The sequence below is a fragment of the Heterobasidion irregulare genome (assembly GCF_000320585.1).
Source record: "Heterobasidion irregulare TC 32-1 unplaced genomic scaffold scaffold_02, whole genome shotgun sequence".
NCBI classification, from domain to species: domain Eukaryota; kingdom Fungi; phylum Basidiomycota; class Agaricomycetes; order Russulales; family Bondarzewiaceae; genus Heterobasidion; species Heterobasidion irregulare.
This window is the reverse complement of record NW_009258198.1, coordinates 3190361-3215147: the sequence shown is the minus strand read 5'-3', so window position 1 is coordinate 3215147 and position 24787 is coordinate 3190361. Positions and strand designations below refer to the sequence as shown.

Below are 24787 nucleotides of genomic sequence, written 5' to 3'. Positions count from 1 at the left end.
GCGCGGTTGAGAACATAAAGTGAGCTATTGCATGGAGGGGCTTTACAGTAGACGCAATATCGACATAATGGGAAGACTTGATGTTAACCACTGCACCACAGTGTATACACCAAACTGGTCCCTAACCTCACACACACTAAATGCAGTGTCAATGAAGTCCCAAGTTGTGGCTAGCAAGAGAAACATTTGATGTGATTTCAGAATAGATGATAATATGCATGTACTATATGGACAATAACAGGAATGAGCAGAAGCAAAAGAGATCCACCGAGCAAGAATGAACACAGTCCCAGATTTACAACCGAGTCACGATGATCCACGTCCAACGTCCATTTTACAGCCTCTCCGTGGTTCCACTCTGCTCGCCTATTGCCCCTTCTTCCTCTATCGAGTCTGGCTCCGCAAAAAGCACAGCTGACACCAAGGGCTCCTTGAGTGCCTCCGGTGACTCCGAAGAGGCATGTTCCTGAATCGAGACAGGTGCAGATTGAGCGGGAGGAATGTCCTTAGCTGGGATTGGCGGCGGAGTCGCCTGTTCTCCTTGCTCGGTCTTCTCTTCCGTCGCGTCTACAATCGCCACCTGCCTGAAGCCAACCTTTTCTGAGGGAATGGGCGTAGACAACTCTACGGCGCTGCCGTTTGCGGGGAGCCCATTTCCATTGACAGTGGGAGGTAGCGGAGAGTTTGGGTGAGACTCTGACGTTGTGGGTAGTATCGGCACTGTGGCGATCGGCGTAGGAAGGGCTTTCTCCGTCGAGCGCGAGAGCATGGTTTTGATCCGCTCGTTCGCGAACAGCGACGTGCGTTTTGTTGGCGGGGGACGAGAGGAGGGCATCTCGGGGAGGGGTGACGTCGGCTGCCCGACGATACGCTTCTCTGAGACGACGGTTTCTAGCATCCCTGTGGGCGCGCTGACGTTCTTCAAGCTCGACAGTTTTGAGTGCAAGAAGCGGGCATCTGCCAGAAGGCTGAAGGGGGCAACATGACTCAACAAGATGAGGCAAAGAACATTAGTAACATAGGACTTACCGCTCCTTTGCCTCTAGAGACGGTAGGTCGATCTTGATGTATTCCTCGGATAACCGGTGATTGTTGGCAGCAAACACTTGCGACATTACATACTACAGGTAAAATTGTGAGCTCAATGCTCTGATGTTGACCAGACACAATTTTCATACCTCCACAACGGAACTGGACAAATACCGAGATAGGACCTTGTGAAGCGTGACTGTCTCCTTGACCAGCAGTTCCATGTAATCGTTGACTCCCGGTTTGGCAGGAGGAACGTCCCATTGTACGCTCTGTAATGACTTGATATGGGCCGCAAGACGATCGCCCATGATGGCAATGAGCTTGGCATGAATCTCGTTCTGGTGCTCTTGGTAGTCCCGCTTGAGCTTGTCGAACTCGACCAGCATTACCGCTTGCTTCGGATTCAGGTGTCTCCGGAATGTTTCACGCACATAGGGAATAAGTGCGATCATGATCGATAGCGACTGAGAGGCAAGTGCTATATTCAACAACGCAAAAGTTGAACAAAAAGACGAAAGCGTGGCATTTGCAACGTACCGAGATGCTTGGCTGTGATGTTCTTCAAGCCTGCGCTGCGCATCGCGCCCGCACCGAGCACGACCTGGCACGTTCTCGAATTGAACGCCTTCAGGAACTCGATCACGCGACTCATAGTGTCCGTAGTCAGGAGACTGAGGTTCACGATGACCTTGAGATAATCCGTGAGCAGGATCAGCGCCTCCTGCGTCGCGGAGACAGCAAAGTAGCTGCGTTCCTCGATACGGATATGTTTGCTTGGCTTAGATGACGATGTGCCGTTTGGTGGAGGGCGGGGAGAGACGGGACGAGGGGAGACGGGGCGGGGCAAAGAAGAGCGGGGGGATAAGGGCGAAGATGGTCGAGAGGATGACGGGGAATATGGCGGCATGAGCGTCGATAGCCGAGGGAGGGGCGAAGGAGGAGGGCCAGAGACCGCCGGGGCTATTCTTAAGACAAAATCGTGAGGATCGTGGACTGCGGCGTCTACTAGAATGTCGGCGATGTGTTGCAGCGATTGTGGGACATCCGCTTGCGACCACTGTTCGTCTTCGACCAATTTGGCGGACTGCGATATCCTAGATTGATGGAAGGTTTGCAGAAACGATTTGGCCTGATGAACGAGCCGTCAGCCAAGTACAGAGAGAAAGAGCGAGTAGTTTACTTGTCCGACGACGACGCCACGGAGACCGACGATCATGCGTCTGCAAATCACTTCGCATCGAACGACAAAGCTCCAGCTCTCGTTGAACAACTCGACGAATTCGCGGAGCTCAAGCTTGGAGTGTTGCTCCGCGCGGGCCGACAGTGCCTTCGAAGCCAATAAGTTGGCGTTCTCTGCAGAGGACGACAAAATGTCGAACAAGGCGTCTTGTGCAGCAGCCATATCCACAGGTATGTCTGGTTGTCTGCAAGGGTGTGAGTATGTCAGCCACTGTAAGAGAGCAATGTCCACACACGAGATGGCCTCGAGAACTTCGAGAAAGACGCCGTTCAAATCTTGGAGACCTTCTATGCAGCCAAGAAAATCTGTGTAGACTCCACGGAGCAGGTCCAAAAACACATCATGGGCCATGGTCCGCACATCACCCACCCAGCTAAAGACATCGTCAGTCAACTTATCTTGATAGTACGTCAAGGCTGGTCTTACGGTCGATCTGATGCCCCCTTTCGAGACGTTTTTGGGTCTTCATCTTCAAGGTCGAATGCTGGTATATGCTAATCAGGAGCGAGAGCATTCAAGATCTTAACATTTTTTGAGTTGATAGAAGATTGTAGTACACGCACTCGCTTGATGACTCCCTTGACCTCACCCAGCACAACGCCTCTCCACTCTGACATCGCCTCTCGTACGCTCCGCGTCCTCACAAGCCCGAGTACAAGGGGTCGCAGCCGGTCGCGTAGCTCGGTATGTGAACTCGCTTGCGCGGGATCACGCGAACCGTGCACGCGCTGAACAAGGTCGACCTTCAGCACACCGACGACATCTGTGGTTAATGATGCAGCTATTTCTAGCGTCAGGACCTGAAGCTGGCTGGGTAATGAAGCGAACGCCTTGAGCTGAGACAGCGGTACCGCTGCCGAAGACTTCGGCGCGGTCCCAGACGCAGTCGAGGTGCTCTCCCAATTATCTGGGGGTTCCTCCAATACGGGTTGTAGCAGTCCGTTTGGCGGCTGACTGCTTTTTGCAGAAGGATGTGATGTCGACTCCCACATCATCTTTAGACCTTCTACCACACTCAAAGCTTCTCCCCATTGCCCTGCACCGACTAAGTTTCTAGCCAACCCCACCATCTCTACCACTCCCCCCGCAAATCGCACACCCTCTCGGACTCGCTTTAAATGCCCCAGCCGTGCCTCTCGCCGGACTGCCTCAAGCCCGCGCATCGCCCCATGCTTGTCTACATCTTGCAGCTGAGACCGCAGCGACTGAATGCGCGCAAGGCAACGTGAGGACTCGGCCTGCAAATCCTGAAGATTCGTGAGAGCGGCAAAGAACGGCGTGGCGCGGCGGGCTATCTCGTGCACAAGATGTTGCTCGAGAGTGTCCGCGTGATGAGACAGCTTCTCAAGTAAAGGGAGGGAGTGAGCGAGGGCAGATGGATCGAATGGGGTCGTTGGGGTCGTTGGGTCTGAAAAGGGCAGCGAGTGGGATGTGAAGGAGGATGTTTCCGCGACGGCATTGAAAGTGCGAGGGTCGCCGAGGTTGAATTTCGGGTCAAAAAACACCTGGGGAATAGAGGTGAGTGGAGGGAGGGCTTTAGTAAGGCGCGGTGTCCGTGGTGTCTCTGGGACAGAAAAGTCTACGTCTAGTGAGGACGGGTTTAGTGCAGAAGAGGATGCCGATGCTGTGCCAATTTGAGCGGCCCCTTCGCGCCCAAGCTCAACGCTTTTTTGGAAGCGATCCCACTCCGGACCAATTGCCTTCAGGTATGCATCGAAATCCTTCCGTCGTACACGAGGGAGGTCGGCGAGAGGGACAGACGGGACTGCCGCGTGCGCTTTGGGGGGATCGGACCGTTTGTGTGGATTGTTGACAACGGTCGAGATGGCTGCCATATTTCGGCATAAAAGGGAATTCCAAAAAGCTGAACAGAGGACACACCATGGAATCCGTGCTTAGAGCTACTCCATTGGGATGGCACGGCGTTCACAACGCTTGTAGACGCTGTGCCGTAGATGTCGACTCGAGGAGTAGCATTGAAATAGTCGCCTCTCCCTTCCGTCGTCTCTGAGATGCTCCCTGGACCTTGCCGACGCGATGCGTCCCAGTTAAACCTGTATGCGGGACGCGCCGTAGCAATATCTGGAAGAGGTCCCACGGGGCTCGTGGGCCGCGACGGACTGGACATCCGATCCGACATGATGGATAATGGCTTGAAGTCTCAGAGAAAATGAGCCAGATGGAAGGAAGAATACGCAAGGTAGTTAGTGAGAGCTTGCCAGCTGTGTTTCCTTATGACTGGTTCGACATTCACTTCGACGAGACAATAATGTAAAAAGGGGATGCACGAAGTCTCGCTGAATATCAGATAGATGAGCTGATTCGTCGATGTGCGGGTCGATGAGGAAAGAGGAACGCGAGCAAAGAGAGTGCGCAGTGTGCCCGCCGTTGACGAACTGACGTTGGCGGCAGTCGAAAGGGACAAGAATAGCTGAATTATGTAACCATCTTCGCCCAAAATGACGACGCGTTTGGAGCTCATCGTCGGTCTCAACGTCGTCGCCCATGGCCTCGTCCTCGTCCTCGTCATCTTCGCTTCGTGCAGGATTGCTCAAGCTTCCAGCACCACTCGCCAAGTTCTTCGCCTTATTTCCCTTGCACACGTACCCCGCCATCCCACTTCCAGACAAACACCCAATAACAGGTCCCACACTTTGGATACATCCCCCATCTGCTCCTCCTGACACGCACGACCTACTCAGCGCAGACGTGGAATGTCTCAAATGGCAGGCGCACCTGGCACTGCGCGGTGTCTCTGAAGTTCAGGTCCGCTGGGATGTTGTAGCAGAAGGTGCACTTGGAGAGCGTTTGCCGAATCTCCAGCTGCCTTTGACGAAGGATAAGGACGGAGAGTTATTGGCAGCGCATAATATTCCGGCTTGGGTTGACGAGCGTCTGGGACCTCTGGGAGATTTGCAGGGATATCGTGATGTTACTACCAGAGATGAGAGTCATGCATGGGTTGCGCTTCTCGAAGGAGACGTTCAGGCAGCCTTGGTACGTCTGCTCACTTATTCACAGTCTAGGACCTGTCATAATGCATAGTATTTTTGCTTATAGACTCTCTCGCAACCTTTGCCGTCGTTCTTTTATCAGACCGTTCTGCAGCTCCCTGCTTCAAATCCCACACGTCCGATAGAAACCCTACTCACACCCCCTCCCACTCCTCTGACTGGCATCTCGTCTCTGCTTCGCCCATATGGTTCTCGACTTCCCATCAAGTCCATCCAATCCCGTTACCGTGAAGCAATCGCGTCGTTGAGCGAACGTCTAGGCACGGACAAGTGGTTCCTGGGCTCAGAGTACGTGATATCCCTACTTCGCATTGTACGCCTAAACTCCTACATCTTCATCCCATCGTATCTTCCTATGTTTCATTTCTAGAGGCCCGACGGCGCTCGATGCCCTCGCCTTCGCGTACCTTTATGTCTTGCTTCACAGCGCTGACGAGCTCCGAGTCGAAGTTGCGCGCCGAGTAAACTTGGTCAATTGGGAACAGCGGGTCTATGAAACTGTCCGCTCGGCGTTTATACCACACTCGACAACGGGCCTGCCTTTGTCTTCGAATCCAGAAGCTCAAATATCTACTTGATGCAAATGTCAATACCCGACCATCTTCTCAACATGTGAGCGCTTGGCTATAGTTCAAGAATTGCGTGTATATGCGGTATGATGTCATGCACAAAATAGCGTTCATAACATAAGCCAATGGAGCGAAGCTGAAGAGAAGTAGACAAGCGAGCCCTCATCACCCCGACAGAGCTCCGAGTCGCTTCAAAGCATCGAAAATAACTCCTAACGCGATCAAACCAAAGCTGCTTGACCCTTCCTGGTTTACATACCTCAAACTCCACGCCCACGCCTCCCAAGCATCCTGCAGCGATACCTTTAACCTTGACTGATCCTCGTCCTCTGTCGCATCTGGATTTGAGGCCGCTGGCATCAGGCGCTGCCGAGTCTCGGCAACGAGCATGTCCACGTGCTGCCGCATGCGAAACTTGCGTTCCCTATGCCAGCGCATGTCTGTACAGTTCGCGATGATTGTGCCCACGACGATTTCTTCCTCAGTCAGTTCGATGTCAGGATTCTCACTCAGCGTGTGCGTTACACGGATGTACTGCAGCTCGCGGGAGTACTGAGCGAACAGCGTGGCGGCCGTGGCGCTCTTGCCATTCGAGTGAGTGTATTGGTCGCCAAGCGTGCGCCTCACAAGCGGGATGAGGCCGAGGGACACAGGATCGGAAAGTGGACTCCCTATATTCATGGGCACGGCGACGATCCTGAGCGAAGCATTTGGGTCAAGCAAGTCGACGCCGCGGAACAGATGCCCCAATGCACGATCTGACTCGTAGAAATCGGCACTTCGCGAACCGGAGCCTTTCTGCTTCCAATCTGGCTTGAACGGGATGAGCATTCGAGGGAGCCTGTTGTTCTTGAGATCGACGGGCACCCCATTCTTGGCGTAATCGACGGCCTGCGAACACAACCCGGCAAGACGCATGCAATGCGGGTCAAAAGTTCCTTTCTAAAGTCCGCGTGAACTCTGGATAGTAATGACAGTGAAAGAGAGCGTGCTCACTCCAGATTGATCTGAGAGAAGACCACATATAGGTCAAAACGAGATTGAAAAGAAAAAAAGCTCGTGGTAGCATACCAGCGATGGTCAGGTGCCTGTCGGACAGGAGGCCCTTCAAAAGTTATCAGTTTGCATTCATACTAAAGATCCCAAAAAACATACTAAGACGTCGGAGTTTATGTATTCGACGAAGAAGTCACAGATGTCTTCTACCGTACTATCCCACTCGACCTTGCGGATTTCGCCCGGATCGTACTCAGCCGGCTCACATTCGAGAGTGGGAAGCAATTTCGGATTTTGTGCATAGACATCGAACAGATCGCTGTGTGGAAAGAGGTCAGAAGGTCATTTGCGATGGAGGAGAATGTGGACCTTACCCATCCAGGTCGCCACCACCTAGGCAAGAGGCCAAAGATCGATTGCCTACCGTACTCACGAATCAGTCATGTCGAAACATTGATATAATACGACTCACCGCTTGTAGGGAAGACGACTACATTTTTCAAGTTTCTGAAAAAGCATAGTTTGTCTTCGGGGGGCTTCCCGACTGCCCACACTCTCTTGACTGCCGAGGGATATGTGGTGAGGAGGTGTCCCTCGACGAGACAATGTGATGTGACGTACCATCGCCGGGATGTACGACTGGACTCCTCGATATTACACAATACCCCTTCAACCATCGGGGCTCATGCTGCGCCGATTCTTGAACGCAAGCTGTGAAGGAAGAATCGACTGGTCATGGCTGGGCAGTCCTCGGGAAAGACGATCAACGAACCGAATATCTGGCCTTCCTTCAAAGTAAAAACTTCGTCGGGATCAACCCCTTCGTTGATATAACTGTTGCCTTCGTCTGCAACCCCAACGAGAAGATGACCGTTCGGCACCCGAATGCGTGCGCGATACTTTATGTCTCGAAGGACGTGGTACATGGAGTAAACACCCAGACGACCGAGAAAGGGGGTCGTCGTTAATATATTTCGCTTTCCCGGCCTCGTATCGAGTTTGAGCTTGCTCAGCTGTTCGAATATGAATGATAGAGAAAAACTTGACCCCAAACCATGATCCGTCAAAAGGGTGCAAAAGTTATCCAGTGAATCCATCGCCATGTATATAGAAGCCTTCGATTTTTCCTGGAGATCCATGAAGGTGTTTTTGTGAACTCCTCTATCCTCTAATACCATTATCACGGGTCTAAAACGAGGTCTTGAGTTCATAGCAATCATGAGAGCGATACGTGTATAAGTACCTGTTCAGATAGCTTGCATTCGGATGATCGAAAGCTCTTGCGATTTCGATGTCTGCTTCGTCGTCTTCATGCACAAGAAATTTCTTCATCGAGGGGCGAAGACGCATCTTGACCCCCGTCAGTCGTTCGTCTACGACCACAACACCTTTATAGCCCAAGAATCGGATTTGATACTATGAGATGAGGGCGATGAACGTCATCATCGTCCAAAAACAAGTTTGGCACCTACCGCGGAAGGTTCGACACAGTTGATCCTATTGTCACGTTTGTTCTTGCGGAGCGTATACCAGATCATGTCGCTGAGCTCTCTTGAAATGGTCCCCACACCATCGGTATGCAAGTATTTCTCCGGGCCAAGGTCAGGCATCTCTTCCCACTGATCCCTTCGAATTTTGACAGATGAGTCCGTCGAAGTGAATGCCTGCGCCATACGAGCTGCGTATTTCGAGGGTTGATTGAGGATGCTAGTGAAGTCCCCCAACCTTTGACGTATCCTGCCCGCAGCGACGACGCCCTCTTCAGGATCCATAAATGGGGACATGAACCACGCAGCATGGTCCCGAAGTGAAGAATTCGAGTGCGCGAGGTATTGAAAGGTTCGTCCAGCAAGTTCGAACCCGCCTTTGAGAGTACCGCCGACACGCTCCTTGAGAAACCATGTGCCATCAACATTCTCTGCCCACCTATAAGATGTCCTATCCTCCTCGCGGAAATCGACTCGAATAAAATTCTCGACCAGGTCAGGATCGTGGTCCTGGTAGTGCCGAATGACACGATTGGATTGGGTTACGTACGGTCCTTCGAGAATCAGACGAGTGGGCGTGATAGTGACATGGTGACATAGAAATGCACCGGGAGGATATGTAAACGGCTTCGCATCCTCGTATTCGGCACAGACCCTTTCAAAGATTTCAGTCAGTTTGGCTGAACGAATCCTCCGCAGCGAGACAGTGAGCCTGCGTAGTATTTCGCTTGCGCCCTTGCCATATTGTTGGCAGACACGGTCAATGGGATCACGGAGTTCGTAAAGAAGTTCTCCGGGATTGAGGAGACCATGTCGAAGGAGCGCCTCGATCTGGAACGCATTCTTCCATTCCATAGATCTCACCCAATTGTCTATCTTGGAAAGCTGGCCTCCTGAGTAAAAACCTCGCCAGAACACGAAGATCCTCGGCACTGGCTCGGGACGAGGACCTCTAGCATCCCTACAAAGCTGCCGGAAGCGGGGTAAGTCTTCGATATCGTGCAAACAAATTCGTAGCTGGTATGCGTAAGGAGCGACTCGAGCGTGCACGATATTCAACGCAGGAATACGGTCTCGATCTTTGTACGGCCGGCGTTGACCATTTTGACCTGCGCCGTCTCGGAATTCCAGGGCGGGAGGGACCAGCATATCCACATATATATCTTCAGCGGGTGCTTTCAGTAGGGTGTGCCCGCCATTTAGTCACCTTACTCACAAGCTTTCCCAGTATCGACAACGGTCTCGAGTTTGCGAACGTTAGAGAATCTGATCACGATGTTATAGGGCTGATTTTGAAGGCCACCGTACTAACCATGCGTTAAGGATGAGCGCGCATGAGAAACGGCTGAGTGCTCATACGTACTTCTATGCGGATCAACTTCTTGTCATACTCGAGCTTGAGATAACAAACCTTTTTCTTGGTAAAATCGAGCCCATACTCTACTGAGAAGGCTCTCAGAGGTAGATGAGAAGACCGAGGCGTGTGAGCGTGCCACACTCCGAATTGAACTTGATGTAGCTGTAGACGATGATCGAGCTCCTGTAGAATCTCCTTTCGCATACGCTCGCGCTCGGGATCCACATAGGGTGTTCTCTCCAAGATCTGCGCAGTCCGGAAGGGGACTATACGTGAAGACTTCTGTGTCGCGATATCTTTGTCGAGGATGCGAATCTTGTGCCCCTCGTTCAACCAGCGCAACAGTCGGGTACCAATCCAAGACGTTACCACCAGCGTACCGGAGCCAAGGTTCCCATCGTCGTCGTGCGTGCCTGGAGGAAGATAAACATGAAAATTAGGTGGGCGCCCTCTGTTCGATCGATTCGTGGGGTTATATAGGTCAGGATCATGTAGAACTTTCTCAATCGCTTTGACCACATCATAGTGGGAAGTGTTCTTATCAATGTCATGCAGGTTGAATTCCATGTTCTAGTGGGGGGGGATACAGGGTCAAAGGTTAGGAGAGATGTAGGACAGGCTGCATGTTGCGCAGCCTGTCTGCGAGAGCCTTTAAGTAGGGGGACAAGTGCAGACTGATCACGAGGCCCACTCACCCGCAGTGTCGAGCGATCTACAAGCCACCAATCGGGAAGCGTGTTGTACCTACAAACGTCACTGGCACTACACATCTCTGCAGAACGGCACCTAAGCGTCAATATCAGAGGTCAGCAGTCGTGAGTGAACGCTACCAAGGGTGCTGCGACAGGCTGCGCTATTAGAACATGGCTGAGCGCTTAGATAATCGGCTGCATGCCCTGAATACGTGTCTTCACATCTCGGTCGGTCCTGTCTTGCCCTCATTCAGATAAGAGCTACGATCTGATGCTGCAGTTGTGGATATTGCGGTCATGAGTAGGGCGAGAATCAGCAGGGAGCATGGGAATTGTGGAGATTTGAACAGTTTTAGCACACGTAGACCCTGCCACAGCTTACCATGATGAACGAAGGCTGCAGCGTGCGATGATGAACCGTAAGTGAATCTATAAGAGGCAAAGATGGATGGAGAATCCACTGCCCTCGCTTCTGGGAAAGTCACGTGAATCATTTCTCGAGCCCTCCAAGTCCCGCCGGCAGAAACCACTAGGCTTCGTTATCTGTATTCCGGAATCTATTGTTCGCTATAGCATACGTATAAGAGTATTTCGTTTATATAAAAAGCTATCGCTGTCCGCCAAAACGATATGGTCCGATCTAGGACCTCCGGATCAGCGGTCCCTGCTCAGCACAGATTTTGGTGCTTCGAATGAACAATAGCATCGGCACCGTGTACGTGCGATCGATCAAGACAATATGCTGATCAGGTGATTTTAGAAAGATTGTAACATACGGACCCATAAGCAGAAAATCCTATTTTCTTTCGAAGAAGATGCAGTATTATGAAGCGAGGTGTCCGGCCGGGGAGCCTGCAGCGGCCAGCCTGCGACGACTGCCGTTGTTGTCATCGAGACGATCTTGCAAATGCACGCCTGTGAATCCCGCACCGTTGCCGAGTGCCAGTGACGGACTCGGAGCCCTCGATTACATACGCGTCCACACTCCCATTTCAGCAGCGGGCAGGCGGCACGCCGTCGCCCGGGTGCGCTCGGGCGCAGGAGTGCGCCTCGGCATCGAAATAACAAGGAAAACGGCGTGTCGCTGGCGGCGCGCAGATCTGCCATTGTACGCGGATCGTGTGAAGGTGTCGCGCCTGTACTTGAGCTGCGACCATTGTCTTCCCAAATAGGAAGGTGTCGTGGTTCGGAGGTCTGCCCGCCGCGGGGCTTTGCTGGGAGAGTGTCGCCCCTGAGCGGGACGTCGCAACCAGACGCAACCTCAGCTGAGGACACAGAAAATGAAGGTGACCGAAGAACCGCGAATCTTCGTAAAGCGGGTCCTTGACGGACTCGCGTTCCCGCGCACTTGAGCCTGGATCGTGCCTCATATGTACGAATCGAGGGTTGTCACACCAGGGCCGGCCAACAACTGTAAGTGATGTTTGGGGTGCCGCCAAATCCCTCCCGGCGCTTCCCGGCATTGTCCGCGCGGATAGCCTGGACCTTGCACAGGCTGTCTCTGAGATCTGAGGCCTGTAGGGCCCGGCCCAGACTGACGGAGGGACGAGAACTCGGCCCCACCTCGCAACGCCACTGCTAGGTTTCGGAACGGCTTGTACGAATACTCGCATTGGGGGAAAAACTGACCTGTGGATTCGTAAGGATCAATGATGGATTTGAGCATGCTTACAAGCGGCAAACGTTGACAAGGTCATGTCTCAGACACGCAACGGCGAGCACAAGGAGCTGCTAAGTCCCGAGAATGATGCCATGCATGGGTGAGCGCGCGCGCGACCGGATTCCAAGCCGTTCCATGCCCATGATGCAGCAGGACACAACGAGCGAGGAAATACAATTCCCCGTCCGCCCCAGGACCAATTCGACGACTCCTCCGAGGGCCGCCTCCAACGCACCCTAAATCCACGCCGCCACTGCCCCGACGGGATATCCCGACGCAGCGCAACCAAGCGGTCGCGCAGCCCATCACCACGACTTTGACGTGCTTCCACCCTGATCTGTGGCCGCCCCGCAGAGCGGTTGCGCCCATCACGCTGAATTTACGCCATCAATAGCGCCCGAGCCAGCACGAGAACTGTGTTATACACGCATGGAATCCACGCACCGCGCACACCCATCCAGGCTGGAAGTGGAGCGGGAGTACTTGAAGGGTGCACGGCCGCTGTTAGATTAAATAAGTGACTGGATCGGTCCGTGTCGCAAATGGAGGTGAACCATTCATTTGTCGACGCCATGTATGACGATCGCGTCAGGCATTATTCAGTGTTCACGTCACGTATGTACATGGTGTACACCACGACCGCTCGCACACCCCACAACCTGCATGAATTTCATCAGTCAGCGTAGCCGAAATCATGACCTCGACAACGGATCCGCGCCCAAACCTTCGGTGAAGGGATTTGAGCGAGGTCCAAATCAAGGATACACGAAATAAACTTACGGCCGTTCCGAGTCCCCATTTATTAGAGATGCCATCTGCGCTGGATAGGGAGTCGAGAGCGACGCATCAAGATAAATAAGATCCAGGCTAGGGAAATTCAGTCTCATCCCCGAAAATACGTCCCGCGTCCCACGGGTGCCACACGGCACACGACGCACAAGAGAACGACCCCGCGGATGCTGACGTTCGGGCGTCCGAGCCGCAGCATCTCCCCCGGGTGGATGCAAATTGGCAATCAATTGCAACATAAACGAGTCGGCCGGGACGTTGCCGAGCGAGACGTCGATTTCTCACAGCCAAGGGATCCATCTGGATCATGACGGGCAACGCATCTATTGGCCGCGGAAAGCCAAAAACGAAGTACAGATCCTTTGTAAAATTTACACGCATGCACCTGACCTGCGGATGCAGAGCGCAACGTGACCGTTGGCATGAGATGCGCCTTACGACGCGTACATGACGTGATGAGGCTCACGCCCGCGCGTGAACACTAAGAATAGCACTAGAATAGACAGAGCTATGCACCGCGACGCAACTCGCCGTCACGCAGCCTTCGCGCGAATGGAACGTTGGATAGAGAAGAGGGGACCGCTCACCGCTGCTTCAATTCTGGGGTTACTGGTTGTGTGAAGGAGGGCGCACGAGCCTCGGGGGACGTAGGAGAAAGCGCAAACCCCGCATGCACGTGCGCACACAAGGCTGCGCGCTCGCAGACCCCAGACGTCGACGGGCGGAACGGCGTCACTGTCGATCATGTAGCATGTGCACGCGCTTCATAAGCCTGAAATATCTGGCCACTCGAGGAGCTCGTGAAGTTGGGGTGCTGTGGGGATCAGAGGTAAGCGCTGCGGAGGCCATCTTTGGGCATGGAACGGCACGGCCGTCGGACTGCAAAGGGCGTCACGCCGATGTCACAGGTTTATCACCGACGTCCGCCGAGGATGTTTGCGCTGGATAGCGGGGTTGCCTCTGCCTGTTATGAAGCTGGTGAGGAAGCACCTGGAAGGGCAAAGACGAGGGAAAAGAAGGACGAAGATTTGATATTCGACGAGTCTAGGTGCGGCGAGCTTGATTCGTGAGCTTGAGAGGCCGAATCCTGCCTGCCATACAGTGCGAGCACGGGGCCTGGAAGTGCGAGAGCTTTCGATGCCCTGACGGGCTATGCATGGCGGGGAAACGCGGAAAGGCGGGTGGAGAACGCGTATTAGAACCTGGGTCGACTGCGCGAGTTCTCAAGACAAGAGTCGCACGAGTACCGCATCGGTGATCCATCTGTTACGGGGTATTTCATTGTGCAAGTGCCAGTAGGGCCACAAATACACAGGCTAAACATAGCTTGCACACAAAACAAGCTCTGAGATGTCCTCATACGAAGACGATAAGAAAACGTACTTGACCGAGCAGTCGCGACCGATAAGCTCACGGCTCAAGGGGCTACTGACGCCGTAGCACTATCGGGTCACGATAGCGCGCAAAAATACGAGCGTCGCTTCTCAACAGAGAGAGATAACGCGGATGTGACTGGTCGTGTTGGACGGACTGAGCGATAGGCGGAGGCTCGGGACAAAGGGCGGCTGGTAGCGTCTCCGAGGGAATGATGCTGTAAGAGAGACCGGGACGAGATCCATTGATGGGAGTCGAGGGCGCTTCCCACCGGAGATGTATTCGGATGGCTTCATGGAAGGCGCGAACGGCGCAAGGGAGCGAGAGGCGCGCGTGCGAGGATTGCGAGCGCGGTGGCGGATTGCGAGCACGTTCGCGCGCGACGGGGTGGCGCGATGGTGCGAGTGTGAAAACGAGTCAGGCATGGCAGACGCGATCGGGGCAAATGCCAAGTGCGAGTGCGCATCACCGGCATGGCGTTACGGTGCAAACGTCGAATGGCGGCATGGCTCGGACCAGATGGCCGAACGTGATGGAATGCATCGGAATGGCATGGAAGGGGACTGTGGGGGTAATTGGGACCGGTGGATCGTGCTCGCACGCAGGACGACCGATGCGGCAGCCGGTAGAGTGGGAGCAGTGCCGGCGGGGAAACGTTTGAATGCAGGCAGCAACGGTTCTGCGCGACGGTTATGGACAACAAAAAGACGGGGGTCTGATGGAGGACATGTGGGAGCGCGTCGTCGAACGTGGATATGAGGAAGTGACAGGCGTGACGGCGAGCGACGGCAGATCGCCGGGGCGATCTGGAGGGGCGGCTGGGTGAGACGATGGATTACGTAGATACGAAGAGAGAAGAAGGAGGACAAACAAGGGCGCGTGTGCGCGCAGGGGTCGCGTCGGGCGGGTGCAAGTAACGAGGGAAGGTGACGGGGAGGTGGGCAGTCGGCGCGTCGGCCGGAGCGTGACGCCAAAGAGGCCGACGCGGGCTGACGAACGTGACGGCCCAAAGGAGTCATCGCTCATTTGGGCCAGTCATCGCCTGCACTCACACCATTTCACGACAGACCCTCGACAGCCGTATATAACCCCCTCCTCTCGTTTCCTCCCCTCTCCCATCCTCCCCATCCTCCTCCTTGCCCGCCCTCGATGTTCCAAGAAGACTGCTGCCTCCAATGCGGCAACCCCGTCCTGGCGGAAGGGTACGTCCTCCTCACTTCTGCCCACACCCCATGACCTGCCCGCATGGCTCACTCCATTACGTCCCTTTTTAGCCGCATCTACTGCAGTGACGAATGCGAGAGTTTGGACACAAGCTCACCCTCTATATCAACCGCCTCTTCCGCATTCTCTTCCCCCCACCTCGACGGATACGACATGCCCGGTGCGCATGACGTTCCCGCTCTCGTTCCCTCCGCTCTCGGTGCAGCCTTGTCCTTCAACCACCAAAAGCACCACTACCCTCTCTCGTCTTCCAAGTCCTCGCTCGTTTGGTACGAGGACGACGACAGCGACAGCCTCGTAATTGCTCTGGACGACGAGGACAGTGATCTCGGCTTCAAGTCCACTCGTGCCGCGCCGTTGGCCATTCGTCCGACCGGCCTCTCTTACGCTCGGCGACCATCGTCGACCAACAACCACTCCACCATTCCCCTCCTCCACCGTCGTACTTCCTCCGGTAACCACTCCCTAGGCACGGCTTACAGCATGACCTCTACTCGATCCTCGACGGAGGATTCAGACGGGCCCGTCCCTACTTCACTGCGTAGCTTGCACGCTCGTTCCCCTCACGGACACCGCCGTCACCCTTCCGCTACCGACGCGCACCAAGAGACCATTACGGCCAAACGTAAACACAAACGTCTCTCAATGCCTGCATACTTTTCTCTTTTGCAGCACGGCTCCCTCCTCACGCAGACCTCGACATCCGCCCAGTCTCCTACCTCGTTTATTACCACGCGCCCTTCGCCCACCACTCCCCGCCTTGCAGGTCCCGCACTTGACCACACGCACGCATTGGCCGTGTCCTCGCCATCGAGTGGGATGCATTACTCCCAGAACCACAACACGTCCCTGCTCGCGAGCGTGCACACCACAGACGAAAGTCATATCCGCGAGAGCTTTGGCGCAGGCCTGACGCCGCCTCGTGGGCGCCGCCGGGAACCCGGTACCTCTCGGCGACGCACCTGCAGCCGTTCGCCCTCCCCTTCGCCGTCCCGCGCTCGCAGGGCGCTGTCTCCGCCTTTGCTCCTGAAGGAGGAACCGGCTTCTGAGGTCCGAGGCCGGAGACGTGTGAATGAGCTGGACGGTTGGGGTGAGGACAAGATTTTCGGGTTTGGGAACGGGCGGAGCGGACTGAAGGAGCGAGAGCGTGGACGTGGGAGGCAACGTTAGGCTGGAGGTGCTCAAAACGGTTTGCGCAACAAGCTGCGCTCGATCCTTAGAGCTCGTGCTTGCGCGCCCATGCTCTATGCACTCCCATCATACCTCTCGCTTTCGTCCATGGCTCTCCTCTTTGCTGTTCACACGCTCTGTATGTTCTCGCTTCCAGGTCTTCGTCTCGCTTTGCATATTCATCCACGACGTCTCTGTCGCCATATTCCCCACTCACGACCAAAATCGACCCACGACCTCTCCATTCGCATCGTCCTCATCCCACTCGCCTTCTTCCATTTATTGTCGCTCAGTTATCCATCCGCCATGCGACGTTTCTCACTTCGGCATCATTTGCGCATACTTATCTATTCGGCATTCAACGTACCCATCAAGGTCAACCCAACTCAAACCTATTTAAATCACCTCGCTCGCCTTGCCGCGTACGACTAATGAGACCTGGCGCTTGGAACGCTACGGTCGCGAAGTGGGGGGATTGGCGGCACGCAGGGGAGTTGAGGAGGAAAAGCGGTCTTCGCACCGCGCCCCAAAAAACTCGGAAAGGAAAGATTCGGAAGGAATAAAAGCAGAAGTATCTCTTGCATATACAGTAGCCCCGTTTTTTTTCGTCGTCTTACGCATACTCATCTCAATTGACACCCATTCGTATCGAAGTATATATCATGCATGCCATTGCCTGTCCTGTCTCGTCTCTTTTTTTTTTTACGCGGCGTTGCCTGTGGGCGCCGTCAGCGGCTGTTTCGATCTCTCTTATCTTTTTACACGAGGTTTCTTCCTCTTTCTCACCGGTGTATTCGCTGGCTAGCCGATCGTGCGTCTGGCGCCGTTCTTGTTTCTCTTCGATCTCGCTCGCTGTCTTGGATTACCTACCTATGTTGCACTCTCCTTGCCCTCTCGCGCCTCTGCGCCCACTCACTCACTCACTCACTCACACGGTAAGTTTAGATGATATACGCGCCGGGTGTACATGCCCTGGGCAATTATACGCTCACGCTGCGAGAATATGATTACATCTGCCATTGCATCGTGCGTGGGGCGAAGATTGTTTTTAGACCTGTCGTCTGACTTCGGGCCGTGTATCTGAGGCACCATGCACATAGGGTCCTCGGCGCCTAGTGCTGAGCGCTGAGCGCACGCACGCATCATCGACGGGCGTCTGGAACAGCTGTTGCCTGTGCGTCACCAACGTGTGTGCAGACATCAGAGCTGTCCTGCGGGCCCAACATCCGTGTGCAGGCCCAGGAACGCTGTATTGTCGGAGACCGTCGGTCGGTCGATCTCCGTCCGATGCTTCTCAGGCCCTGAAGCTCCGAATCCGAAGGAAGCCTGGAAGGAGGACTGGCCATGTATTATTACATACATGATGGGGCTGGGGTCGTCCGAGCGAGGGTCAGATGATGCGGGGTACGCGTTTGTCGGGAAACATGGCGTAGGCTAAAATCTGGGGAAGGGTAAATTGAATGAGATTGGATATGGCTAGGTATGGCTGCTCTGGGTTAGTCTCTGTTCATTTGGAGATTTGGAGGCGTTCAGAGAGCCGTCGAGGGCCTTGGCGGCCGTCTGGACATATTCAGGGTTTAGAGGTGTTTGCTTAGTAGTTTTGTTTTGTGTCAGGGGATCGCCGGTTGGGGATGGTGGAGGAAGGCGGCGTCAGTCTCGAGTTGGCTTAGGTATGTATGGAGCGGAGCGCCACGCGATACTAAACTCGCGATGCACCTTCCAAGTGTTGAGTTGGCACGCTCGGAGGCCTCGTCTTAGCCTCTCGAGGCTTCATTTCGCACCCCACCCCCATCCCCCCACCCCTCTTTCTCCGATATCTTTTGCCCTCTTTCGACCGAAAGCGGCTGCGTCGTTCCTGCTCGGGAATGGAATCATGGGTCCCCGAGCCTGGGCGCGTCCAGCCGCCAGCCAGCGTAGCTTGGAAGGCTAACTTGCACCGTGTGACTGATTCTATTGCCAGTAGGCTTCTTAACTAGCAGCACGATCATGTATCAATCGCAGCGGCGTGCACGTCTAAGTAGCACAGACGCGCAGGTTGGCCGAGGCAAGTGCTGCGTATCAGCTGCTCTCAGCCCTTCTCAGCCGCATTACGCTCGCTGGTCTCGTTTGCTGGCGTATCAGGGCGTGACTGGCTCATTGATGCATGTTTCATGATTGTGGAGGGCGGAGCGCACAGCTCCTTTGTAAGAATACTCGATGAGGACATGCAGCACGGGATGTGCGCAGATCAATCACGCAGCTTTGCAGTAGCTTCGCAAGTGCTTCGTAGCGAGCGCTCAACGAGAACCGTGACTACATAATCGTAGACACATGTATGTTTTTGTTTTAGTTTATCATATTGCGGCTTTCATTAACTTATCATTTGTGGCTCACAGGCTGTGCGGCAGCCCTGCGTTCATTTGAAGCTTGGCTGCGAGTTATCTGCCTTCTGAGCCTTTTTTGTTCTGATAGACCACTACCTGAGCAGTTCCATTGTCTTGCTCCGGAACGCTGCGAGAAATCGCTGGCCATCGATCACACCATAATTGCATTGTCTTCCCTTTCTCTTATTATGAGTTAGTGGCCCACCCGCGGCGTATATCATCTGTTCAACGACTGTACGTGCTCAACAGCGCTGTGCAACTGCTAATCACCCACAGCACACACCCCGCACATCTATCACTGACGTTTGCGTTAGCTCACCTATGGATATCGAGATTTTTTACATCCACCGCGACGCCACCCACTTCGAGGTGGTCAAGGCCATCGAGGAGGTCTTGCATGGACGCGACTTGTTCGACCGTGATGACCCAAAAACGAAGGGCAGGCCGCACAACTTCCAAATTCGTCTCAATCCAAACACTGCCGGCGGCATCGGGAACGATGGCACGGGCGTCTTGACCGTGGCACCTCGGGAGGTCGGCTTCAAGTTCCTTCAGTGGCTACGTGAGGACAAGTCGCACATCGTTCGCGTGCTGGAGAAGAAAATGTATTTCGCAAGACTCGAGCAGCCTCCGTACAAGGACATCGCGCAGACCTTGGAGAGATCTGTCTACGTTGGCCCCGAGAAGCAGTTGGAGCGCGAGGAGATTTTGAGAAAGCTCGACCAGGTGCTGCGCGTCGCGAAGGTGCAATTTGGCATCTGGTTCAAAGAGGATGATTTGCCGGATACTGCTCGTTCTTTTTCCATCGAGTATGAACGCGACCTCGTCAAAAGCAGTGCCGGGCTCCTTGATCTTGTGTATGACCGGAAGATGGTTCGCATTGAGGTGATCTTGTTTCCATTCGAACAATGACTTGTAACATGCGCTCACAACCAGCCCCAGATGGGCGAAAGCATGACCGAGGAACAATGCATCGACATTTTAATCAAGTTTTCCAACATTAAAAAGATCGGATTAGTCCTCGATAGCGTGCAGGGTCCAGAGGGGGCCACAAAACGAGCAGGTCGGTCTGGCTTCATCAACGTGGTGTCGTTTGCTCACTCACCCCTCCAGCCGTCATCTTTGATATGCTGACCCCTCCTATATTGGAGGAGAGGAGCTTCAACAACCGCCCTCGAGAGGGCATTCAACGTAGGCAACGTAAGGATAGGGATCGAATTCCACACCTTGACGAGTCGCACAAAAGAGTCGCGCCGTACGCTCATCAGCTGCGGGTTATACTCTACGACTACAAAGACATTTTGCGGTTTGAGCAGATGTGCCGTGACGCACAATGCCAGCCTCAGCCCGTCAGGATTGGAAAAATCAAGGCCTTCTGGCGTGGGTTCTTCGCTGAGCCACAGGTCCACCGGCTTTATAAGTGGGTCAGCACGATGCCCTGGGCGGTCGCCTTCCAGGTCGAGGCTCTACTGCGCAACGGACTGGTTAACACCAGAGAGCTACTTGACTTGCAGCGGCCGATCGATGCCATCGTCGCGCAGCACGGCAGCCAGGCGAACGAGATCCTTCGCCAGTACTCGGTCGCACTGCGCATGCGCAAGCCTCACGAGAATCCGCTGCAGTGCTTCGAGCGCGCCTGCACAGAGGACGTGGAGCCGATGAAGCTCTCGGGTAGCACGTTCGCGTGCCACCATGTCACGTTCACGCCGACCCGGCTGCTCCTCGAGGGCCCGTACGTGATGCAGTCCAACAGCGTCATCCGCAAGTACCCTCCGGAGTTTGCGGAGAACTTCATCAGAGTTGATTTCAAGGACGAGGACCGGCTCTCGTACCGTTTCGAGGGGAAGGTGGACGCCACCTGGTTCTTGCAGGTGCGGGTGGGCGACGCGTTGAAGAAAGGGTTCGAGCTCGCCGGCCGGCGGTTCGAGTTTCTCGGCTATTCGACCTCCGCGCTGCGCGAGCACGCGGTCTGGTTTGTCGCTCCGTTCGAGTATCCCAAGGGTCAGCTCGTCACCGCGGAGACGATCCGGCAGTCGCTGGGCGACTTCAGCGGCGTGATCAGGCAGCCATCGAAGTACGCCGCGCGCCTCGCGCAGGCGTTCACGGCCACCGAGACTTCGGTGGAGATCATCCTGCCGGACCAGCTGGACGATGACATGCCCGACTTGGGAAAGGAGCCGTACATACACACGGATGGTGTAGGTACAATCTCACCGGAGCTGGGTGATATGATATGGCAGGCGCTTTGTCGCGAGCGCAAGCACATGAGTAGCAGAAGCGTAAAGCCGTCGGCGGTGAGGACTTCCTCTCTCTGCGCGTTAAACAATGCCCACTTACTTCTTGCTCGGTTTAGTATCAAATACGGTTCATGGGGTACAAAGGTGTCGTTGTCGTCGATGATCGCCTGAAGGGCATCAAGATGCGCCTCAGGAAATCGATGAAGAAGTTCGTCGTTCCCGGTCAAAGTAGAGCAAAGATTGAGATAGCCAGGGATTTCAACAGTCCGAACTTTTGTTACTTCAACCGGTATGTCATCTGTCATCTGCAGCAGCCGATGGGATGCTGAACATACTGCCAGGCCCATCGTCATGACTCTTGAGGATCGGGAGGTTCGTTTGCAAGCGTTCCTCGATCTCCAGGAGAAAGCAAAAGCGTCTGTGTACATGGCCAGCGATTCGTTGGCAAATTTCCGTCAGCTGTTGCGAGATACCGGCTTGGGAGCGAAATTTCGGCTGCCCTTTATCCTGGAGCAACTGGAAAAACTCGATCTCGATTTCAAAGCGACGAAAAAGACCAAGGCCATTGACAATCCTTTCCTCGATCGGTTGGTCAGGTATACCACGACCCATGCTTTGCGAGACATGAAGTATCGTGCTCGCATCCGCATTCCAAACAGCTACCTGCTTGTTGGTGTGGCCGATGAAGGGCAGGCGTATATTCAAGAAGGTCTCGATCCAGAATCTGTGCTCACTTTGGAACAAGGCCAAATATTTGGTGAGCAGATATCTGCCGATACGCCAACCTAGCCATATCTGAATGTCGTTTGCCAGCTTGTGTTCAGGAGTCCCCTGACCTAGAGCCAAAATGGCTGAAGGGATGGTGTGTCCTTTCTAGAAGCCCAGTCGTACACCCAGGTGACGGTGAGTGTCCACATTTCTCACGGGGGCATCCCAGCTCCTAAACATGACTGCATTTTGCACAGTTCAGAGAGTTTGGGCCGTTGGGCAACCGCCGGAAGGAAAAGTTTGCTTTTATCGAAATCTTAAGAATGTGGTAGTGTTTCCGGCTGTGGGTATGTTGGTTTTTGTCGAGAAAAAAATATGCAGATCTCTCATGTCGGTTTGCAGGCGAACGATCCCTAGCATCATGCCTCGGTGGAGGCGATCTGGACGGGTGAGTCTTGCGAAATCAGTCGAGATATCTATTTATCCTGAGATCCTGGTCAGGGATCTCTACGACGTCTATGCAGAGAATCCGAGATTGCTCCCCACTCTCGAAACCGACTCTGCCACCTATCTCAGCGCGGGCACTCGCACAATCGATCGGGACAGCACAGTCGACGATATTTGTGATTTCGTGGTCGAGTACATCAATTCTGACGTGCTGGTGCGTGTTAATAGAAGCGGATGGTGCGCTGCGATTATTGACACTCATCCGGTAGGCCTTCTTGGCGACTAGACATCTAATTATTGCAGGTCAGTGCGAACTAAAAGCTTCCATTCGTATTTCTGCTGATACCAGTGCTATCAAAAAGATCAGTCTATGGCGAGTGTTTACCCTTGCACTCGATGTTCATGTGGTCCTAACTGCCCTCCAGGAAGGCACGTATGACAAGCGTTGCATGGACCTTGCCCAGCTCTGCTCGCAGGCGGTCGACTACATGAAGAACGGAATCGCCGTCGACGTCGACAAGACAGGTATACCTCGTCCCACCATGAAGTTTAAGCCCGACTGGACGAAAGCAGAAATTACCGGCGCGCGCGAAGCCGACTACTACGAGTCGCAGCGCGCGCTCGGGCACTTGTACCGTAACATCGAACTTCAGGACCCAAAGGCTCTCGATAGCAACAACCCCGCGAAGACTAGTAAGCGATATCCTCCGCTGTCGGATCCTATCTCGCGTGCGCTGCGGCCGCTGGTTCAGCGTGTCCTTGCGCGCGACTACAGCGCGCCGGACGGGACGTCTCAGCGGGTCGCGACCACGTTCGCGCGATATGCACGGGAGCTGCAGTATATCATCGTGACACACACACTGAGCGATGCGCCGGATGTGCGGCTGATGGAGGAAGAGATCGTCGTCGGCACCATTCTCGCGAACTGCACGGAGAACAGGTGGCGTAAGGATAGGATGTATCGGATGCGGCTGCACGCGGAGACACTCGTCAGGGATATACGGCGCCGTGTGCAGCCCGATGGCATGAAGGTCGGCATGGGCGAGGGCGAGGCCACAGAGCAAACAAGCAACGAGGATTGGATCGCGGCGCTAGGGAACGCGTGGGAGGCATGGGACTGGAGTCTGAGAAACGAGAGGATGGAAGGGGCGAGGAGCTTCGGGTTGATCATGTTGGGCCTTGTGTTGGACTGCCTACAAAAGCTGGACGCCTTGCCCTTGACGAAATCTCCCGAGTCCCCATAAACACTGCAAGTGTGTTCTTTATTTCGCACTCGTAACATTTTGCATCATGAAATACTGGACTATTCCTTGAGTATCTGCGCTCCCTTTACACGAGATGCCGAATGACATCAATTGTGAGTAAATTCTCTTTGCCGCTGTTCGCCATCGTTGAAGAACCGTTGAAGTGACGAAGTCATTCGTCCCACATGGCCCCGGCAGTTCTCTACTACGTCCTTTCAGCCATCATTAGAAGTTATTCCTCAAATGACGCGCTTCTGGCTTTGGTGTCGCCTCATTCGCCAAAGTAATGAACGCTGGGGACGGCTCTATGGTGGCATGTACATCAAGATGAGCGTCCTCATTCGCCCCACAGAAGGCCGCGTAATCGAATCTGTACGCAAACATACCAACGTTCCAGTCCCCGTCGTAATCGACAACTTCGCCATCGACGGCGCGACTGTCCTCATCCTTTCGCGCCTTCCCGGGGAGTCCTTGCCCGAGACTACCGCATGTTGTCGCACACCCAGCTGTCGACGCTGAGCCGAGCTATCTACCATCCTCGCCGACCTTCGTAGTCTGCCAGCGCCGTCCAAGCGGGTCAGCGGAATCGACGACACGCCGCTCTACTGCGAGCGCCTATCGCACGGCACACGCAGGGGCCTTTCAGATCTGTCGAGGAGTTTCATGGCCAGCTCATTGCACGGGCTTGCTCGGAGTGGCCCGAAGATCAGTCGGACTTGATATGGCACAAAATTCGCCAGGTGCATCCGCGGCCCCATCGAATGGTGCTCACCTACAATGACCTGGGCCCTCATAACATTCTCGTCGACAACAATCTCCACATCACTAGAATCGTAGACTGGGAGGTGGCTGGCTGCCTCCCTGAATATTGGTGCGTCCTTTGATTTGATCGATAGTCTTTTTCATACCAATGACATCGTTGGTACAGGGAGTTCACGAAGGCCACGTATCTTCCTGTCTATTGTATTCCCCAGGGAAACTGGCTTGCCTTGATGTTACAAGTGTTCCCGCAGTATTCGGACGAGCGTGAGGCCGAAAGGTATCTATGGAAATATCGCCTGCGCTACATCTAGCTTTCCTAGCATCTGGAATACTGGTATCTTCCACTGTTTCATCTCGTATGCTTCCACAGTGCTTGCTGTCCAGGACAAGACATACTTGAACAGAAAGGCCTTTTCGTTCGG

General features: G+C 54.3%; 10 protein-coding genes across 10 annotated transcripts; 6 read left to right on the top strand and 4 right to left on the bottom strand.

Moving 5' to 3' along the window:
• Positions 1-167: 167 nt before the first annotated feature.
• Positions 168-4412, bottom strand: HETIRDRAFT_457715 (uncharacterized protein; the record flags this gene model as incomplete). The annotated part of the gene is made up of 9 exons (XM_009544758.1): positions 168-968; positions 1030-1121; positions 1179-1510; positions 1570-2161; positions 2213-2456; positions 2508-2645; positions 2699-2766; positions 2836-4100; positions 4154-4412. The coding sequence occupies 9 exons, from the start codon at positions 4410-4412 to the stop codon at positions 335-337; spliced, it is 3624 nt and encodes a 1207-aa protein (XP_009543053.1). The 3' UTR covers positions 168-334.
• Positions 4413-4777: 365 nt separating this feature from the next.
• HETIRDRAFT_449154 (uncharacterized protein) lies at positions 4778-5864 on the top strand (the record flags this gene model as incomplete). The annotated part of the gene is made up of 3 exons (XM_009544757.1): positions 4778-5269; positions 5333-5574; positions 5657-5864. 3 exons carry the CDS (start codon positions 4778-4780, stop codon positions 5862-5864), a joined length of 942 nt encoding a protein of 313 aa, XP_009543052.1.
• A 156-nt stretch (positions 5865-6020) lies between these two features.
• Positions 6021-10262, bottom strand: HETIRDRAFT_309978 (uncharacterized protein; the record flags this gene model as incomplete). The annotated part of the gene is made up of 12 exons (XM_009544756.1): positions 6021-6797; positions 6852-6862; positions 6927-6960; positions 7011-7170; positions 7226-7271; positions 7324-7413; positions 7473-7562; positions 7624-8039; positions 8095-8267; positions 8324-9501; positions 9555-9645; positions 9702-10262. The coding sequence occupies 12 exons, from the start codon at positions 10260-10262 to the stop codon at positions 6021-6023; spliced, it is 3627 nt and encodes a 1208-aa protein (XP_009543051.1).
• Positions 10263-11379: 1117 nt separating this feature from the next.
• HETIRDRAFT_100202 (uncharacterized protein) lies at positions 11380-14635 on the bottom strand (the record flags this gene model as incomplete). The annotated part of the gene is made up of 6 exons (XM_009544755.1): positions 11380-11741; positions 11797-11921; positions 12283-12420; positions 12492-12548; positions 13424-13571; positions 14368-14635. 6 exons carry the CDS (start codon positions 14633-14635, stop codon positions 11380-11382), a joined length of 1098 nt encoding a protein of 365 aa, XP_009543050.1.
• A 54-nt stretch (positions 14636-14689) lies between these two features.
• On the bottom strand, positions 14690-15236 carry HETIRDRAFT_100203 (uncharacterized protein; the record flags this gene model as incomplete). The annotated part of the gene is made up of 2 exons (XM_009544754.1): positions 14690-14889; positions 14960-15236. 2 exons carry the CDS (start codon positions 15234-15236, stop codon positions 14690-14692), a joined length of 477 nt encoding a protein of 158 aa, XP_009543049.1.
• Positions 15237-15338: 102 nt separating this feature from the next.
• Positions 15339-16604, top strand: HETIRDRAFT_471672 (uncharacterized protein; the record flags this gene model as incomplete). The annotated part of the gene is made up of 2 exons (XM_009544753.1): positions 15339-15412; positions 15485-16604. Exons 1-2 carry the CDS (start codon positions 15360-15362, stop codon positions 16602-16604), a joined length of 1173 nt encoding a protein of 390 aa, XP_009543048.1. The 5' UTR covers positions 15339-15359.
• Positions 16581-17733, top strand: HETIRDRAFT_432700 (uncharacterized protein; the record flags this gene model as incomplete). Its single annotated transcript, XM_009544752.1, has 4 exons — positions 16581-16979; positions 17041-17193; positions 17337-17415; positions 17705-17733. The coding sequence occupies exons 1-4, from the start codon at positions 16674-16676 to the stop codon at positions 17731-17733; spliced, it is 567 nt and encodes a 188-aa protein (XP_009543047.1). The 5' UTR covers positions 16581-16673.
• A 1021-nt stretch (positions 17734-18754) lies between these two features.
• Positions 18755-18904, top strand: HETIRDRAFT_167504 (uncharacterized protein; the record flags this gene model as incomplete). The annotated part of the gene is made up of 1 exon (XM_009544751.1): positions 18755-18904. The coding sequence occupies one exon, from the start codon at positions 18755-18757 to the stop codon at positions 18902-18904; it is 150 nt and encodes a 49-aa protein (XP_009543046.1).
• A 408-nt stretch (positions 18905-19312) lies between these two features.
• HETIRDRAFT_443820 (uncharacterized protein) lies at positions 19313-23603 on the top strand (the record flags this gene model as incomplete). The annotated part of the gene is made up of 12 exons (XM_009544750.1): positions 19313-19852; positions 19910-20030; positions 20081-21261; positions 21321-21493; positions 21546-21961; positions 22018-22107; positions 22170-22259; positions 22315-22360; positions 22414-22573; positions 22629-22667; positions 22727-22732; positions 22785-23603. The coding sequence occupies exons 1-12, from the start codon at positions 19571-19573 to the stop codon at positions 23601-23603; spliced, it is 3423 nt and encodes a 1140-aa protein (XP_009543045.1). The 5' UTR covers positions 19313-19570.
• Positions 23604-24238: 635 nt separating this feature from the next.
• Positions 24239-24676, top strand: HETIRDRAFT_310875 (uncharacterized protein; the record flags this gene model as incomplete). Its single annotated transcript, XM_009544749.1, has 2 exons — positions 24239-24478; positions 24536-24676. Coding segments are annotated over 2 exons (381 nt in total), but the record flags the coding sequence as incomplete, so codon positions are not given.
• Between the last annotated feature and the right edge of the window lie 111 nt (positions 24677-24787).